This window comes from Cryptomeria japonica, chromosome 7 (assembly GCF_030272615.1).
Source record: "Cryptomeria japonica chromosome 7, Sugi_1.0, whole genome shotgun sequence".
NCBI classification, from domain to species: Eukaryota; Viridiplantae; Streptophyta; class Pinopsida; order Cupressales; family Cupressaceae; genus Cryptomeria; species Cryptomeria japonica.
The window spans coordinates 316,796,836-316,816,526 of record NC_081411.1 but is presented as its reverse complement, the minus strand read 5'-3'; the positions used below and the strand labels follow the sequence as shown (position 1 = coordinate 316,816,526).

The window sequence follows — 19,691 nt, the reverse complement described above, 5'->3', positions numbered from 1 at the left end:
CTATGAAAAAATACCTCCAAAATGAACCACTCATTTTCATATAAGATGGGTTCATGTGAACTACTATTTATAAAATATGAACAAATAAGATTAACTAAAAAATTATATAATTTAATGTTTGTAACAATATCATGATTTGATAGTCTAAAAAATATATTCTAAAATATAGATTCATAAATTTAGGCGCAATCAAATCCTAATAACAATAACAATAGCAATAAAAACCATTCCAAAAGACAAGTCTAAATTTGAGTGACCATCGTCGTTTTGTTTGGCTTCACCCCTGACATTCACAACTTCCTCTTAAAAAGGAAAAAACAAATGAAATCTCATACGTACGTCATGAACCTGATACGAAGATTCTATCATTTTTCTCGTCAAAAACATATTTACAGATCCTGTCCGTTTTACGTGTTCGTGCTTTATCTCCTTGGCAGAAACTGTTCCTTCAGGACACCTTTTTCCAAGTCCACTGCCTGAGATATTTGAAGAGGGTTCCCCTGCTTGAGTATCCCTCCAGCCTATATTTGAATTATTCTACAATTCCAGAGTCTAAATTAATAAAATACTGACAATTGAATGATATTATATAGAGCCGATAGAAACTTGTCCTATAAAAAAAACACTATTAAATTATTATATTTGACTACCTATAAAAAGCATTGATCTTCAAAAGAAAATTTCAAGGTAGATTATAAAAATGAACCATCTTATTCGGGACTGGAACCTTTATCTCATGATCTATATGATGATATTACAAACTGACAATAAAAATATTAATTGAGGACCGAGGTAGTATATCTAATTTACAGAGTCTAAAGAGAATAGAAAATACCACATATTTACACAAATTAAATGAAGTAGAAAATATGAGTTATAGTTTATAAGCACCTGTTTAATAGATCTGTAATTTATCATGTATATTTCAATCCTATACATCAATATTTTATCTGAAGAGAGTTTCATAGATAGGCCAGATTATCTTGAAAGACATTAGAAATCGCTATCCTCGTCATAATATGAAAGAAACTCCTTTCTAAAAAGACTATAAATCTTACCTTATCATACCCATTTTGATTTTTTGCAGGGCGGAGGGAAATTTGATCAGTAAATTTGACACAGAGTATGTTGTCTCCATTGTCATGCTGCGTAAGAATATAAATACTTTTATAACCAAATTTTAAATAGAAAAAAATAATAGAAATAAAAATGAGATTGGCTTACTTTGTACTTGTGAACAGCCGGTGGATTAACATAATTGATATAATCGTCGATGCTCATATTGCCCAGTTCATCTGGGGATGCTAAAATCGTAAATGGCATACAGAGCACATAAGTTAAAACCAGGTGGAACATACGAAAAGCCATTTGTGAAACCGAATACAAGTCTGTAATCTATCACCAACGCCAATAAAATAGATCTAGAGATGTATATTTATAACCAAGTCTATATTGTTTGAGACGACTTAAGAATATCATCAGATTGAATAGTCAATAACAATTTTATTAATTCACACCATAAAGCATACAAAAATAATAATAGCAAATAGCTGTAACTCAAAAGATATTTTGTAGTCATCAGGAGCGTGGAAATGTCTTGTGGTTCTCCGCAATTCCCATGCCCCATTAGGAAGTCTTCTGGTTCATTGAAACAATTGAATCCAAAAATATCGTATGTGATCACCAATTTTAATGAAATATAGAATACCGTCATCAACTTTTTCGCTTCATGAGGTGCACTTACATCGTCAAGCTTGATGACGCCCTTTTCCATCCCCGTAGAAAATACGTCCACTTTCTGCCTATCACGCGTAAACATTGCAGAGCCACACAATATGTAATTAACTAGTAGTGATCCATTAAAAAGATGCAGCTTTCATTCGACGGGTTGTTGGTTCTTGTGATTTTCATTTACATGTTGTCGGAGAAGTTGGTCTTGTGAATCTCGTTTTGGATCGTCATCTACATAAAACTAAACATCTCCATTCCATCGTCATTTCATTTTGGGGAACTCCTCTAGGCTAATAATAGTCCAATTGCTTGGATCACATTAAGCATTATGCCGCACACCTAGTTTCCTTATTTCGTTTGAGGGAAAACCTTAATTTTAATTATTATTAGTACTGAAATTTTATATCTAAGGAACTCCTTTAATAATAGTCTCAATTCCTGACTCGCATTATGCATTCCTCATTGAAATTTTATTTTTCTTGATAAGTTATTAATTTCTTTGTGAAGTTGAATGGTGATTTATGATTTCACCATAGATCAACTCTTGCTGAGTGCAAGACCTTGACATCATAATTGATGAAGTTATGATCGTGACATGGATGAATTTGATGGAATGAATACGTCTCAATCCTTGACACATAATCAAAAAGATTTAAGCCTATTTCTCGTGCCAATCTACCAATTTAAATATTTTGTTTCATCATTGTTATGATTCATTAGTTCAAGTATTATACTAGGCCTCCTAAAGTATTCAACCAATAGTTGTGCATCGACTCATGTCTAATTGGTGTTTCAATGAGACATCACATGATTGGTTATTTGAACACATTTAATTCAATTATAATCAACGGTTATTCAACTATTTTGTTCTCCTTCACTAATAATAGTATTATACTATTCAAAATATTAGAAGTTAAGTATACAAGTACTTTCACTACTTCTAGTACTTGCTCAATTGTTAAGCTCTCTACCCCATCTATTAAAACAAAATTCATTTGTTTTGCTTAATTATGCTAAAATGATCAATGGAATTTATTTAAGTGAACGGTAATTTTTTGTTTTGTTTTTGCATCAAGAATTTGTGATAGTTTCAAAAGACATGACTAGGTTTAGAGTGGGTAGAACTTATGTAGTGACTAAAGAAAATGTAGATGATGAACCCTTGTTACCATGTTTATAGTTAGCATAACAAATCTTGCACTTGTTTCCCATCCTAATGTTAATCCTTTATTAGGTGTCTCTTAGGTGAACTAGGTGTCTCTATGTGAAATCTTTGATTTCTATAGCATCAAATATCCAAGCCTTCTATTACCATTATTCAAATTAACAAAATCTAGCTACGACAATTTGTTGTGTATCATAAAACATGGATGGGAGATTTGCATTTAAAATGTAGAGCAAACTATGATGCAATTTCCTACATTGTTTGGTTGCACAATATATTGTACTCTAAAGAAGTGATAATTTTAAGAAACTCCACCTCTAAAAAAGATATCAAATTTTGGCAAATTTTTATTTATTTTTTATAATAATAATAATTTTTATTGGCGAATCTTTCATTTTTTAAAAGAAAAATATTAATTTTATTGACGAATTTTTTTACATGAAATTTTTTTGATAGAAAATCTTGGTGAAACTTAGCAAATAATACGAGCATGCATTAATTACTATTGCAAATATTTTTATTTAAAAATATAATTTCTTATAGAAAAGTAGAGGCCTAAGGTGGAAATCATTAATGAATTTAAAGGGTAGACACTACTTTGTTTAGTTACTGTCATTAATTTAAATTAATCTAATAGCCCTCTTTGTATTTTGTCAAATAAATGTACTTAAAATTTGCAATACTCATGGGGCCCAAAATTGTTTTTATACCATTGATTTCCATTGAGGTCAACAATTGAAAACCAACTCAATCCCCATGAGCATTACAACTTGTAGGTACAATTTACCTCATGGAATGCAATGATGGTCATTAGATTATATTTTGAATCAATGGTGGCAACTAAAGATTTTTGATAAAACACTAAGGTAACTAATAATTATGATATATTATAGGAAAATTAATTAAATCTTTTATAATAAATTATTAAATTTTGGCAAATCTAATCCAATCATGTATCAAATATTTTGGTGAATCTTTGAATTCAAAAATTTAATAAAATAAACTCTGGTGATTTGAATAACACTAAAATAAAATTTTATAAAAATGTGGTGATTTAGGTCACCTTAATTAAAACTTGAACTTAAAAATAGCCAATTGGCAAATATTAGCCACTAAAAAAATCAGTGCTCTAAAGTGGAATTTTATGTCAGGATGTACCTCCATTCTCTTATTGGCTTTTGATGATTTCCAATCTAAGATATCTTATACCAAGGTTTAATATATCTACATAGTTATTCCACAAGCACGAATGCTAGCCTTAGTTATTACTTTTTAATAGGCGTAGTTTGTTATATTTCTTTATGTCTTGAATAGAGATCATTAATTATTTTATAATAGACTTACATTCATTATGAATTTTTGAAAAACTATAATATTTAAAAAAATATAATACACATTATAATTATTGGAAAGGTAATATTCTAATATTTAGATACTTACAAAATTAAATTTATAAATATTATATTATATCTTCCAAAAATTGAAGAAAATCTAGCTTTTTTCAGCATTTTAATATCTAGAATAAAATATTTTGGATAAAATTGTGTTAGTTTATTTCATCAACTTTTCTAATCATACTCTATGATTCATCATCAAAAATGAAAAATGAGAGATTGAGTTGCAAAATTGACCATATAAAAGAGAAAAACAAAACCATAAAGATTAGAAAATATTCAAATTATGAAACAAAAGGAAAGGAAACTAAGATAATAAAAACTAAAAGAACAAAGGGACTAAAATTAAAGAAAAATGAATGAAAAAATAAAAAAATAATAATTAAAATTGAAATGCACAATAACTAAATAAAATAAATAAAAAGTTTGAATGCCTCATCTATACTCTCATATTTTCTCGAGGCATTTTGTCAAACAGAGTCACATACATTGTTGATGCTTCAACAGTCCGCATCCATGTTTGCTAGAGCATTCCAAACTCCAATCTTCAACAAAAACAACTTATTCTTGATGCTTTGAGTGGGTGGCCGTAACCTTTGAGACAGCTTGTTAAATAGTTAACTCAGCTTTCTTTATGCTTTCACATTCGGGCTCTATATCTAACAGAGCATTTCCCACTTTAAAAATTGACAAAATCCCCCTTTCCATTATCCTTCAATGGTTTTCCATAGCCTATTTTGAATCTTTTGTTTTGAAGCTACTGAAGCCTCTTTAACAAATTAGATCTCTTGTGCCTATCAATGGCATCTACTTGAGAGTTCAAAAAAATGTAGTTACGAGCCAGGAGGTTAATAGAGTTTTCAAAAATGCGCAAAGTTCTAGGGATTAACTAGTTGATGGTTAATCAATTGGAAATTTTCACGCAAAATGAGAGAAATGATTAAAGGTTAAGCAATTCAAACTTTTTGTGCAAAACTTGAGAGAGGAATAACCATTAAGTTTTGGAAGAGGTTAAGGATTGGAAATTTATCATGCAAAATAGGGGAGGAGATAAACCTTTAACTCATTTTTTATTTTTCCTGCAAACTAGCAATGAGGATTAAACTCTGAGTATTCATGAGGGAATAATTAACTTTCAAAGATTTCACTCCAAGTTATTTATTTATTTTTTTGATAAAAGTGGATAAAACCATTAAATTATATTAATAATTTTTTTTTTACATGTGTTTGGCTCAAAGAGCACTGAAGGGAAAGAACCAGTAAGAAAACCCTTCAATATTGCTCAAGATAACATAAGCCTATCTATCCATTACAAAAAGCCCAAGGGCCCAAAAAATCCTTCCCAATTACATTGCCAGAAGAGGCATACAAAAGAGAACTTGTGAGAATGCAACCTTAGTCAAAAGTGCACCAATCCCAGAAGAAACATCAAAATTGGATCACCCCTATCTAAGAAGCACAAGTCTCCAACCCATTGATTAGAATGAAACCAACAACCATAAGAGAACCTATGATAAGTGAACCTACCAAAACAAATATTGTGACCAAACATAAAATAATCCAGATAAGGAGAAGGGAAGGATGCTGAAGACCCCGAGGAACCAGAATAAGACCAAGCCATAGAGTAGCCCACAACAACAACCAAAAATATAGCAGAAGGATGAGAGACCATCTCAAATACCAGTCCATCTGCATTTTCCAATTTCTCAAGGACAACCACCATCCACTAATTTTAACAAGACCTCTCTAAATAAAATAAAGCATCCTTCCCAATGAATATCAATACCAAAGAAGTAATGAATACAAGAAAACCATCAACCAACCCTAGATATAAATAGAACCAGCCGTAGATCATTATGGAAACAACCAACCCTAAGATAGGAAGCCTCCTCAAAAGAATAATAACCAACCCCATATCATAATAAGCAAGCAAAGTGCAAGAGGAGTGAGAAAACCATAATGACAAGAAGAAATCAAATGATAGAAGGAAGGCAATCAAACAATGATGAGGTGAAATCATTTTTCAAAAACTCATTCCCCCCTCATTACCAAAATACCAAATGAAGATATTGGCCACACATCATCACATAATGTGCAACTAACTGAAAATATGAAGTGAAGCCGAGCAATGATACACAAGCCTTCCAACTCATAAACATGATTGTCAATCACACCACCAAACTGCAAAAAGAGAAATAATAACAATATATTCACAAACCCCCTACTAACCTGCATTTACTTGAAATAATCATTTTATACCCAGACAGAACCATAGTCATGTGAATAGAGCACACATTAATAATCCCAAACAAAGAATGGCTCAAGCCAAGATTGTCATGCAGCCACCAAAATCACTTAAACACCCAACACAGGGCCAAATTCATCCCAACTTATCAAATAATGATACACCAAACACAAAGCCAATGCAAAAAATGAAGGGTACAGGTCAAGAAAGAGCAACCACCACATCCTCCATGCTCCATGAGGAGATACTTACCAAATATTTCAACAACAAAGATGTTGCCATAAGGCAAGACAAGACCCTCCCTGCTAACATATGTGAAAGAAAAATAACACCCAGCAAGGAGTATGATGAAGGCTACAGAGAAAGACCCAACACCCTTTAAAAAAGAATACTAATGCAAGAAGTTGGAATGTCCGAAGGAAGAACCTCTAAGTACTCAGCTCCCTCAGCAATAGCTCTATTGGCCAAGTAATCCGCAATAGCATTATTCTCCCTATAACAATGAGATATAGTAAAGGTAGACAAATACTTCAACTATGCAAGAATAGGCTCTAACAAGTAATGTAGATGCCAAGAGATACATTTCTTAGCAGAGACCGCCTGAAAAACCAACATTGAGTCCCCTTCAATGACAATGTCTCTAATGTCCAAAAAGATGGCTAGATCAAGACCAAAAGATAACACCTGAAATTCTGCTACATTATTAGAGCCTACACCAATATATTTTCCCACAGCTTTAATAATCTTAGAAGTATGATCAAAGATGACCACTCCAATTCTAGATTTCCCTAGATTACCCTTAGAAGCCCCATCAAAATTTAATTTGAAGGAGAATTGGGGAGGGGGGGCATCCATTTGGCCATCCTACATTTGACAAGTGAAGATAATCTAGCTGTTAAAGCCCCATGGGAAGGCATAACATGAAGTGAACACCACTTCCAGGTTACCCAATTATCCCAATCAGAAAAAGACCTCAAATGTTCCAAATCTTTTTAGATGTAAGAAAGCACCACCTTGCAAATGGAGGATAGGATCTTGTCAAGAACTTCTTCAAGTGAAGCTGATTTATGTTTAAAAATCCTAGAGTTCCTTTCCAGCCAGATGCTCCAAACCACAATAGAAGGTGCCACTATCGAAAGAGATGAATAAAAAGAGGATGAGTACAACAAGGGCCAAGCGATGAAATGTGACAATAAATTAGGACTAATAGCAGAAGACCAACCAAGTATTCCAAATAGCCAGTACCAACAATCTAGAGCAAAAGCACAATGCAAAAACACATGATCCATGGTTTCTATACAATATCCACAAAAAACACAAGGGAAAACCGTAGTAATTCCAAGCCTATCCAATCTCATCCTAGTGAGAACTCTATGCTGAATTGCCAACCAAGCAAAAGACCCGACTTTAGGAAGACAAGCCGAGTGCCAAAAAAGGTTAGCAGGCCAAGAGGAAGAAGAAGAGGAGGTCTGAGACAAAGATTTATACCCCTCCTTTACTGAATAAGAGCCCGAAGCACTCCTAGTCCAAACCAAACTATCCTCTTTATCTTGAAACACAAGGGATCTTTTGTGGAGCTCTTCCTCAAAAGCAACTCTAAGATCATTATCAATGGGTAGAGAAGGAATAGCCTTCCATGTAGCTACTAAATAGGGACCTGAAGAATCAATATCAATATAATCTCTAACAAAAACTCCCCAAAGATCCAAAAGAATATCAGACAAAGGAGACCAATCCCGAATCGAAGAAAATGTAGGATGTCCATTCCAAAATTCATCCCAAAACCGGGCGTTCTTCTCATTATGGACAACCCAAGAAAGATGCGGTAGAATAACTGATCTACAAGTAACCAGAAAGTTCCAAAATGTAGACCCCTTTGGAAGAGATGAGGCTATGAAAATTCTTTCTCTAGGGGGCCCCAATTTTGCTCCAAGTTATTAAAATCAGAGAAATATTAAATTAAATAATTAAAAATATTAAAGCTATTTTATTAAATAATTTAATATTTTTCCATTTCAACCTAGAGGGCTTGCTTTGGAAAAATGTGTATAACTTTTGACTGAAATTGAATTTGGTCATGAAATTTTATCTAGGTATTAAATATGAGTAAATACTTAGCACAATCCAAAGATTTATCTTCATGATGAAGTTTGGGATGCAAATTTTTTTTATGTTTTTCAAATAATAGATGTCAAAAATTGAAAACTTAAAATCTTTCAAATGACCAACTGGATACAAATGAAAACTGGACACATGACTCAAAATGATGCTTAAGACACGTTCATGAAGTAATTTCCCTTAAAAAAAATTACTTTTCAAGGTTCATCCATTTTCGCACTTGGATTGGCACATTATAGGTCCGATCATGACAATGTTTGAAAACGATGACCTCAGGCTGAATGACATCTAAACATCTTGGGAGCTCGCAGAGATAAATATTGAGGCTTCAAATTTTGGATGTTTCAAAAATAAGGAAACGGGTAGTTACAACAACTAACAAGGAAAACCCATGTTGGTAATATTAAAATTATTACAAATCTTTTAGTCACAAATAAATGATATTAGAAAAAAAATTCTAGAAAAAAGAAATTGATCCTAAAATACATAAAATTAAAGAAAAAAATTAAAATTTTATCAAATAATATTTTGAGGTTTGTAGGATCATATTTGGGGTAAAATTCCCTTGCACTAAATGAAAGCTGAGTAAAGAAATCATGATCTTATATCTAATGAATACTTTATGAACCTTAGAATCAAGATATAATTCTTATAGTTTTATCTAGAATGGCTTTTTCTTCTTTCTTCTCCCTATCTCTTAAAGATTATCCATTTGTGTTATTACACCTTTGAGAATCTACCATATGTTCTACCTCATCCTACTCACTGATCTCAATTCATTTCCATCCTTTTTTGTTCCTTATAGTAAAAGCACTAATCATTCATTTGCATACATGTTTGTTCCTTATAGTAAAAGAACTAATATACCTTATTGAGTAGTGGCAAGGCATCTACCACTTTAGGGATTTTTCACTCACAATATTTTATTATGAAATTCCTTAAGACATTTCATGATACAAAAAATTCTTCTCCATGTTTTCATGACCTTTATGATATATATATAAACCTCATTTGATCTATTGGGTTGATATTTTATTATGTCTATTAGTTGCCTCTTTTTGAGGACTTCTCTCCAAAAACATTCTCCATATTCTTTGGAATTTCTTTTATTTTAATCATTTATCCATCTCTTTGGACTTTATTCTAAAAATATTTTCAAATTTGAAATATATTACAATATTAATATCTATCTTTCTACTTTAGATAAGTGAACTCAAGTTGTAGTCCTTTCAACTTTACACACTAGCATAAAGGTTTTTATTTTTTATCATGCATAACCACCATGTCAAATGACACAACCTCCCTATAAATATATAATATGAGTCAATCAACATAAAATCACATACAAAATTATTGTTGGTAGGGAAAATGATAAAATAATGTTCTAATTAATTGAGTTGGGAAAATGATAAAACAATGTTACAACATACTAAATCTTATTACAAACTATCATAAAAAGGTTGTTGTTGATAAAAAAAAATAGTATACTGACGCCACTCCAAAAATATTCTATTGTAAACTGGAAATAAGGTTTCAAAATATGTACTTTAGAAGACACGACATACTTTAGGGATGCTATCTAAGGGTTAGGTCCACTTTAGGAGATACTAGTAGAGAAGATAGATCTATTCACCAGAATAGATGATAGATAAAAGATATAGAGAAGAGATAGCCAAGATTCCATAAAGGAGATTTGACAAATGTAATGGTTATACATTGATATATAAATACAAATACTTCTAATTTTGGGTCTAGTTGTGTGCATATGGTATTTTATTCTAATTTACAACCTAGATAGGATCAAGAATACTTTCCTTGCTTCCTCAGTAGGTTTGAATTCATGGTTAGAAAGAATACATGTACAAAAATCCTTTCAGTACAAAACTCTTGTTTGTATCCTTCAGATTTATTACTAACATTGGTTATGTTGTTGGGACCCTAGCTAGGTTTTGTTGGGGTTTTTGTCAAGAGAAATTTTGAATTCTTAAGCTACTATCAAACTGAAATATAAATAAAAATGAAATGAAAGATATGATTGATCAAATTTTGTCTTCCTGATGTCTATCCTGTTAGAAGGGATTAGATGCCAAGGGGATGGTAAAATGAAATAGGGAAAAGGTCTAAAGAGACCTATGAAAATATACAAAACTATAACATAACTAACAAAATAATCGACATCGGATGCAATATAGGTGTAATGCAATCCAAAAGATCAAACTCAAATGGAAAAAGGTTATAATGAGAACTCAAAAGAGATTAAGGAGAAAATTGCATTACAAAATAGAGAAAGAATGGCCAGAGCCTATGGAGTAGAAAGGAGACAAAGATGAAAATTGGAGAGAGAAGAAAGACATAGAAGAAGATTGGAATGAGAAACAAAGACAAGAATTGAGTGTTTGAATGAGGGTGCTACTAAGCATGCCAATGTTGGTGTTGTTGGAAAAAGAAGAAGTAGAAATAGAGCGGAAATGACCCTAGACATTATAGGTGCATGCCTGAGTGAAGTAGGAAAGTTATTAAGTAGTTTGAAGAAGACTTTGAATAGATGTGATAGATAAAGGAGATTGTTGTTAGGAGAAATTAATATCAATGAGCCTCCTATACTAGGTCAAAAGTCTTCACAACTTTTGAACCCAAGATGGACTTTAGGAATATTACACTTAAATTGAATGATAGGTTTAAGGAGCACCAACAAACCCTAGATAAATTCTAACCCATAACTGATTAATAAAAACAAATATTAGTTAATATTTGTATAAGAAAATTAAGAGAAGCATAAAATAAGAAAGAGGACACCGACCAACAATTAAGTATAGAGGTGTGACCAAATAAGATGCCATTTACAAATTAGAAGAAAAAGAGGAGTTTAGAAGAGTAACAACCCCTAGACCAAGATTCATTTCCCCTAGGATATAAAATTAGAATAATTGTGATAGAAAATCACCATAGAAAAGAGAAGAGAAGAGAAGAGTGAAGAAAAGAAAAAAGAGAAGAGAAAGAAAAATCAAGTCATGAGTAAGATATTCCTTGGAGTGAGATATTAGGAGAAGATTATTTTGACTTAAAGTTAGATAGAGATAAGGGAAGAGAGTCAAAGCCTTCGAATAGTATCAAGAAGGGGAAGAAACTTGTAATACGTAAACCAAAAAATAAATTGATATCACAACCTAAAGTAGCATCTACTCTTGGACTATATTTTCTTTGGTCATAGCATATAGAGGAAATAGTAGGGAAGGTAATTTGTAGGGTGATTGTGCTAGTTTTAAAGATGTAGAATATAGAGATGCAAATACAGATGATTTGGCTTTTATTATGCTTTGTGAGATTTTTGATGAGTATTTTAGGCATTCAATGAGTTTATATGTGTGTTATGTTTCTTATGGTACTTCCAAATTTGGAGGGTTGTGTTGGTTCTTTCAAGGGTTTATAAATTTTAATCAGTAGGCTATTGACAACTTTTGGGTAGAGGGTGGTCTCGGTTGGGGATTGGTTCCATACTTTTCTTCTAACTCCCTCTACCTTACTAGAGCGAAATTTTGTTTATTTTTTTCTTCTAGCCCTATATGTCTTTCTAGATTCAAAGTCTATTGGGTTTCTTGGGGTTGCATAGTATGTTAAGGGCACTATCTTTCTGGTTGCAATTGTTCAAGTGTAGCATGCATGCATGTTGATAAGTGTTAGTTGTACTATTTGGCTCATCTAAATTGGTGCTTTTGTAGTGGTTCTAGCTTTGAATATTGTGTGGGCCTCTTGTGATAGGTTTTTCCTTTTGTTTAGATGGGTTTAGAGTTATTTTGTTGGCTCTCATTTTTTATCTTTCATTGTTTGGGTTAGGGTTCTTTATCCCTACCTCTTCTTGTTTTTCTTTCCATTAAAGTTGGCAAGAAATAGATGGAGTGAAACTTGGTTTAATTATTCTTTTTATGAATTAGAAGTGTTTATGAGTAGATCCCCTATTATTGCAAAGGAAGCTTTGGATTTACTAGTGGTCGTATTTGCTATTGGGTCCAGCTCTAGTAGTGTTGTTGCTGGTCCTAGTTTTCATTTTCCCATTTGTGGCTTTCCATGGGAGGTTGTGGGAAACTCTTGTCTATTTGGAGTCCTTCTGTGTGGTCATTTTTTGGTGTTGTTTGTTGGTTTCTAAGACTATTATCCTATATTTTTGGCTTGGCTACTATTTTTTTGGCTTCTTGTTGTTTTTTATTAAGGGTCTCTCTGGCTATTACAACAGAGAATTTTGGATTTGTTGTCAATTAGAGGGATCTTTGTTTTGTTCATGCTGATTTTCAGTTGAGCCCCTACATGGTTACCTTTCATGAGCCTCCCATGGAGGTGGAGACCATTCTTGTGGGACATTTGAGGGACTATTTTTTCATCAGCTTCCTTTCTTTCTCACTTATCCTATTAACGTGATTTTTTTCCTATTGAGGTCGAGAGGATTTCTTTGGGTAAGGTTCAAAGTTTCTACAAGGGGGTCATTTTTTCCCTTTGTCAAATTTTTGTTGTAAGGTGGTTGATGATGCCTATTTATCAATCTTCTTTCATTACTCTCCTACTAAGGTGGAGTTGTTGGAAGGAAAATGGAGCTTACTATAGATTTTGGGAGCTTGTTCAAAACCCACTATTTGTGTGCTTCTTGAGTTGGTAGATTTATTCAAGCTTCTTTATTGTGTAGATGGTTTACTAATATTTTGCTTATTTTTGTCTATTGTGTTTAGGTTGTTGGTTGTCTTAGTGTTTTACGTTAGGAGTGATTTTCTTGTGTTCTAGGTTTTTGGTCCCTTCAAAACCTATTGTAAAGGGTTTTAATTCCTCCCAAACTATTTTACCCTTAATCAAATACTTATAATCCTAGACCAAGCTCACAAGAAATGTACATGATTATTAAAATCTCAATATTTGGCATAAACATAATTGAAGTCATCGAACACTACTTTTTATTAAAGTCAATATGGGAGAAACTAGAAAAGTTTGCTAACAAAGATATATTATTAGACTTTGTGGGGTCGTTAAGGAAAGATGAATTAGAATGGTACATAAGGCACCATCCTACACATGCATCCATATGGGATATTGTGAAAGGAGATTTATAAAAAAAAAATGGGCCATGAACAATTATCATAGAAAGTATCACAAAAATGAGATATTTGACATAGGGAGATAATGAATCTATAAGGAGCTTTGATAATAAATTCAAAGAAGCGTGTAGGAAGTTTGAGGAGCCCTTTATCAAAAAATAGAAAATTGAATGGTCCGTATCCAAATTGAATTAAGAAATCTATGTTATATTAAAGGAAAAATAATTAAAAAAACATGTTCACCTAAAATCAGTATGGTCTACTAGATAGAGGCTCAATTGGATAGAGAAGATCAAAGAAAGACTAAAACCTTGAGATACTAGAAGATCTACAAGAGAAGGTACATAGGTTCATAATCCAACAGGAAGTTAGGAATATTGACCCTAGACAACTAGAGATATTATGGTGTACTTATTGCAACTAGGAAGGGCACATCTAGAATTAATACCTTAAGGATAGAGAATGAAAGACCATAGAAGTGGTAAAATTAGTAAAGAAAACTCAATTTAGTATGTTATCTATAAAGAATAGGACTTACATTTGACTAAGGATTACCCAAAAAATAAACCTCCACTCTAGAATGGAGGAGCACATTATTTTCAAAACCATAATTGTAAAAATGAAGGGCAAGATGAAGATGGCTACTGGTTTTGACCCTGGCAAGACAACTGAAATATCTACACTTTGGAAAACAATCTGAAAGGCTATTAGGATGGCAACCGGTAGTCTAATTATAGAGAACACTCAGAATGAGATTGATGCAACAAAAATAAAAATGATGCCACCTATTTTAACTTTAGAAAGATTAAGCACTATGCATAAGAGTGATTGGCTAAAGATAGGCAAAAATGCATATTTGTGGCTAGCATAATCATACCACTTTTACATGTGAGATGAATAGAAAATTCTATAAGAATCAGATTAATGGTTAACCATCCATAGTAATGAGCTATAGAGAGGAGCAAGGGTGATCTAAAGGATGCAACAATAAGGAGTAAGGGGATACCACATGATGGATGTATGGACTCTAGATACCTCACAAGAAGATAATTCCAAAGAAGAAGTGATATTAGAAGAGAAGAATAAGAAAAATGTAGCAAAGAAGCAAGCAACTAGTGTAACTAGACAATGAACATATACAAGAAGAAGTAAGAAGAAATCATTTGTTGAAGGAGGTTCTAAGGACTATTACATTTTGGTAGAGGAAGAAGAGGAAGAAGAATTGACATAGTTCCAACTAGACAAAAGACAACATTAGAGAATAGTTGAGAAAGAAAAAAACTATTATGCAACAAATCTAGAAAGAAGTCAGATGCTTTACAAAGCATTAAAATATTTAACTACTATGTCTAGACAAAAAGATCTAGTAGTAAAATTTAAACAATCGGGTAGTACTAGAATAAGAAAAAGTGGGTTAATTAGCTATTAGAGGACTATAATTGGAAGAATGGTCCTTTAATCACTAATCTATAGCTAAATAACTATAAGTTAAAGTATGTTATGGTAGAATTAGATGCAAATTTGAATATAATTCTATCTACCATTTGGGAGAAACTTAAAACCAAAACTTGTAAAAATACCCATGAACAGAAGCTTGTCTAATATTTCTGACATGGAAACCTTAAGAACTTGGAAAAATATGGAGGTAAATATAAAAGGCATTAAACAATATTTCAATTTTGAGGTAGTAGAGATGAAAGAACCCTTTCACACATTTTATGCTCTTCTAGGACTAAGATTGTTAATCAATTCTAATGACATTATAGACTCATAATAAACAAATCATCCAAGATCATAATATAGATATTCAAGCACACTATGTCCCCATAAAAAGATGGTCCTATTCTCCTTCATAACTCATATAATATGTAGAAGGATCACATATAGGTGTATACCTCATCCATTTTGTGTTACCATAAGAGTGGGGTAGTAGTGATAAGTATACACCATAGGATAGAAATTTCCACATTAGTCTATATCATATAACACATTTAAACTTAACCTATAATATCCCATAATATGAGTTAATAGAAATAGTAGATCTGGTCCTCTTTGATGATACTTGGTTATTATGGTCATGTTAAATGCATGGCCCTACTTCACATTATAATGGATATTATCCTCTATACATAATATAGAGAGATTGTCATCTTCCTCTTCAGAAGATGGAAGGTGGAGGAATCTATGTGGCACCACTCCATGAGTGTCATCAACATCAAATCATGAAACATCATCTTTGACATGATATGGACCCACCATAGGTTGACATCTTAATGATGAACTTTATCCTCTAGTGATATGGAATTTTCTTGGTCATGTAGCAATGTTTATATGTGACCCTTTGCATGTGCTTGCCTTATTCATGGGACCTATGACAATGTAAAAGATATTAGATTAGTATTTCTCATCAAATCAATTTTCTTTATCAAATTCACCAATTTTCATGCAAAATCCTATGCACACATATTTGGACCCAAGCACCTAATCTAGAATTTGGTGTTTAGGTTGGACCAAGGTACCCAAATAGGACCCATCAGGTAGATTGGATACAAGAATGGGTCCTACAAATATGCAACTAAAATCTTGATGTAAATTTTATTTTTAGAGCTCTTATTTTAGCTCATACAAACTAGAGTTCTTCTAATGCAAGTGGAGAAAATTACCAATATTCTATTTTTATCTATGTAATGAACTGCAGTTCAAACTATAGTTGATCACATGCATGTGGAGAAATTAGCATGCCAACATCTAAAATGCACAATCTTCAACTTTGTGGCCTCTCCTATGAGGAAACTATGGAATTATTTAGGACTAGTCCCTTCCTCTTTCATTACTCCACAGAAATGGTCAGGCAGACAATAAAGTTTCTTATCAATGACATGGGACTCCCTGCAAATTCTGTTGTGAAGCGGCCTGGGCTCTGAAGAAATATTTTGGAAAAAAATTATAAAGCCTAGGTTTCTAGTTTTGCAAGAAATCAAATCCTTGAATGGGCTCGAGCATTTTGATGCCAAACAGTTTTCTTTGATTATTAAGATGCCCAAGGCAAAGTTTCTTAGCAAGATTGTGGAAGGACATCCTGAATCCATGACACTATATGCAGTTTATGAAAAGGCCATATCTAATGGCTCATCTAGCACAAATATCTCAAGGAAAATTACTTCTTATTGAGCCTTTGATCTTTCGATTTTGAGCTGATGAGACTCAGGGTATAGAAACCATCACACAAATCTTAGTTGTTGATATTCAAAGAGTGGCTTGGAACAACGCAAAATTAATAGGAATCATTATGCTAATTACACTGAATAGCAATGATGTTTGCAGTCCTTCAGAGAAAGGAGACCTTTGTGCACACAGGTGGCAATACAGCTTGACTTGGTTCTTTGCAGGAACCTATTTTAGGAATATAGAAAAGAATTTCCATCACTTCATTAGTGGACACCAACAAAAATTGCTGCGCTGAAACAAAATTGATATTATGGTTTTTAAGTGTTAATGCTCTTCAGGTAAGGTTTACTAAGATTTTTGGAGTGGCCTTTTAATTGCTTTCATTTCAACCATTTAGTTTAACTTAATTACAGATTTTTGAATAGTTTGAAACTTCTAGCAAATGTAAAATTGTAAAATTTCTATCGTGAACTTGATGTCTCTGTAGAATAAGGACTGCTCAGTTTTATAAAATATAAGCATTTTTTTTTTCCGAAAATTTGTGATAATGGGATTGGAGTACTATGATTTGAGTATAGTAAAAACTGTTTTTATTGAGGCAATTTTACCAATGACTTCTATCTATATGAAATTAACAAGTTATGTGATCATTTATTGGTGTTTATCTAAGCTTCCAGAACTGAAGGATGGGGAGCACAAGGACCGGGGTTTTGGAGATGGCACAAAATTTCCTAAATTTCAGGGATGATGGGGGATACATATATAATTAAATGATAATTTATAAATGAATAATTGAGAATACACTACATAGTTAATAGTTGATAACAATTTCAATTGTCGAATCATAGATCCAAAAGCCTTTCCTGCACTGTTTTATAAAAAGGACCATTTCAGAAAAAGCAAGGGTTTCAATAAATTCAATTCATTCATAATCCAAATGAGATATCAAGCCATAAGCTCCTTTCGATTAGTCCTTCTGTTACTTTCTGTCATTGAAGTTTACATAACATAAAAATGTGAAATTTGAAGGGAAGCATGTCTTTGACAGAGGGAAGCGTGTCTTTTAATGAAGGAGAATTGTATTTTGAAGTTTAGTAACTTTAATTATATAGTCATGTCTACAATATCATGATTTTTAGATCTTGGACATAGATTTAAACTAAAACTTTAACATAAGATATTCATGGATTTTCTCGAACCTCCATAATTTATACTTAGCTAATTAGACTCTACTTTGTGTAACATCTTAATTTAAAATTTTGTACAGTATTCAAGTCGACTTTGTTGATTGCATGTTCTATAGGGGTTATAGAATTTCTTTAAGAAGAAAAAGTTTTCTTTTCAATAATATTTTCTCCTCTTTATGATGACCTATGCAATGAATCCTTCAAACAGTCCATATGATCACCCAATTGTTGCACAAAATGACACACATACAAGAATCACTCAAATTGTAGCATTCAATCTGTAGCAAAATAGATGGACAATAAAGGAAAGAGTCACTGTAAAGGGTCCACTTCACCATTTTAACAACAACAAAGGAAATGGAAAAAAAATTCAATTTTGACTTGATAGATTTTGATGGTAGCAAAATAAGATTATGATCACATAGAAATTGGGAAAGTGTTTACCATTTTTAAAGGGAGACTCAAACATGCACAAAAGAATTTCAACCATTTAAAGAATGACTTAGAAATTTAACTAGAAAGGAATTCAATAGTTGAGTTGTATTTGGAGAAGGATAGTTTAATACCAAAACAATAGTTCCATTTTACATGAATAAGTGAACTTGAGGATATGAAAAGCAATTATATAGTTGATATCATTGGTGTTGTTTTATCAACCAATCTATTAAGCATAATATTTAGAAAGAATACCGCCCAAATTGAGAGCCTGAAAACTATGTTGGACATTGTTGAGAAGTTTGTTGGATGATGTGTTGTCATTGATGTCAACATATTCTTTTGTGTGTTTTAGTCTTGTAGTAAGATTAAGTGAGTTTGGTTTGGTCAGTATGTGTTAGATGAGCTATTGTGGATTAAAGGGTTCTGAGATAAGTATCTCTAGTTGATTCAGCTAAAGTTTCAATGGTCCGCATGAATATTTGATCAAGTTATGAGATCTGGTATTGCAGTTGGTTTTCAGTTGTTCAGTGTTGCCAGTGTTCCGTAAATCGATGTGTATTTCTCCACATTGCAATATCTTTATCTATGGATGTGTGGAATGTGTTTTGGATATTGTTGTGTATCCTTATTTCGAGTGGTTCATGATTTGGAGATCTGCAAGTGAATCTTTCAGTTTGACAGTCAGTTTTGTGAGAGTTCTTGAGCTCTGATAGAGAGATGATGATGATTCTAGTAACTCGAGTTGGTACGGTTATTGCGGTGTGACTCACATTTCTTGTGGATGTTTCTAGATTGTGTGCTATGTGTGTTGGTGGTCCACATTGATCAGTGAGTGTGTTATGGATAATTTTCCTTGATATAGTGGTGTTCTTCATGTTCTTGGCTGACATGATGATTGTGGCGTGTTGAGGATGTTTGAGGCATAATTCTTGGAGGCATTTCATGTTCGTGGTGGTTGTTTAGGTCCCTAAAATGTCTTAGCTGACATTGTTTTGGTCTGCATGCAATATTGTAGTGTGTATGGTTATATCTTTGTAATTTGTGATATGTGTTGAGCTGACCTTAAAAAATAGGTTGATATCATGTATAAATGAATGTAATAATGATGTGAGAGATGTGTATGCGAGTGTATGTGTATGTGTATGATCAGATAAGTGTTAAAACTAA

General features: G+C 32.5%; 1 protein-coding gene across 1 annotated transcript; it reads right to left on the bottom strand.

Moving 5' to 3' along the window:
* Positions 1-267: 267 nt before the first annotated feature.
* On the bottom strand, positions 268-1,396 carry LOC131856262 (uncharacterized). Its single transcript, XM_059207766.1, has 3 exons — positions 1,225-1,396; positions 1,059-1,145; positions 268-537 (listed from the first exon to the last, which is right to left on the bottom strand). Exons 1-3 carry the CDS (start codon positions 1,366-1,368, stop codon positions 304-306), a joined length of 465 nt encoding a protein of 154 aa, XP_059063749.1. The 5' UTR covers positions 1,369-1,396; the 3' UTR covers positions 268-303.
* Positions 1,397-19,691: the final 18,295 nt, after the last annotated feature.

What these genes read in the sequence shown, in the direction of transcription:
- LOC131856262 (XM_059207766.1), bottom strand. Translation starts at nt 1,368, where the DNA reads ATGGCTTTTCGTATGTTCCACCTGGTTTTAACTTATGTGCTCTGTATG. An exon ending in CGGCTGTTCACAAGTACAAA is followed by an intron (nt 1,146 to 1,224) that starts GTAAGCCAATCT and finishes ATTCTTACGCAG; the next exon opens with CATGACAATGGAGACAACAT. An exon ending in ATCAAAATGGGTATGATAAG is followed by an intron (nt 538 to 1,058) that starts GTAAGATTTATA and finishes CTGGAATTGTAG; the next exon opens with AATAATTCAAATATAGGCTG.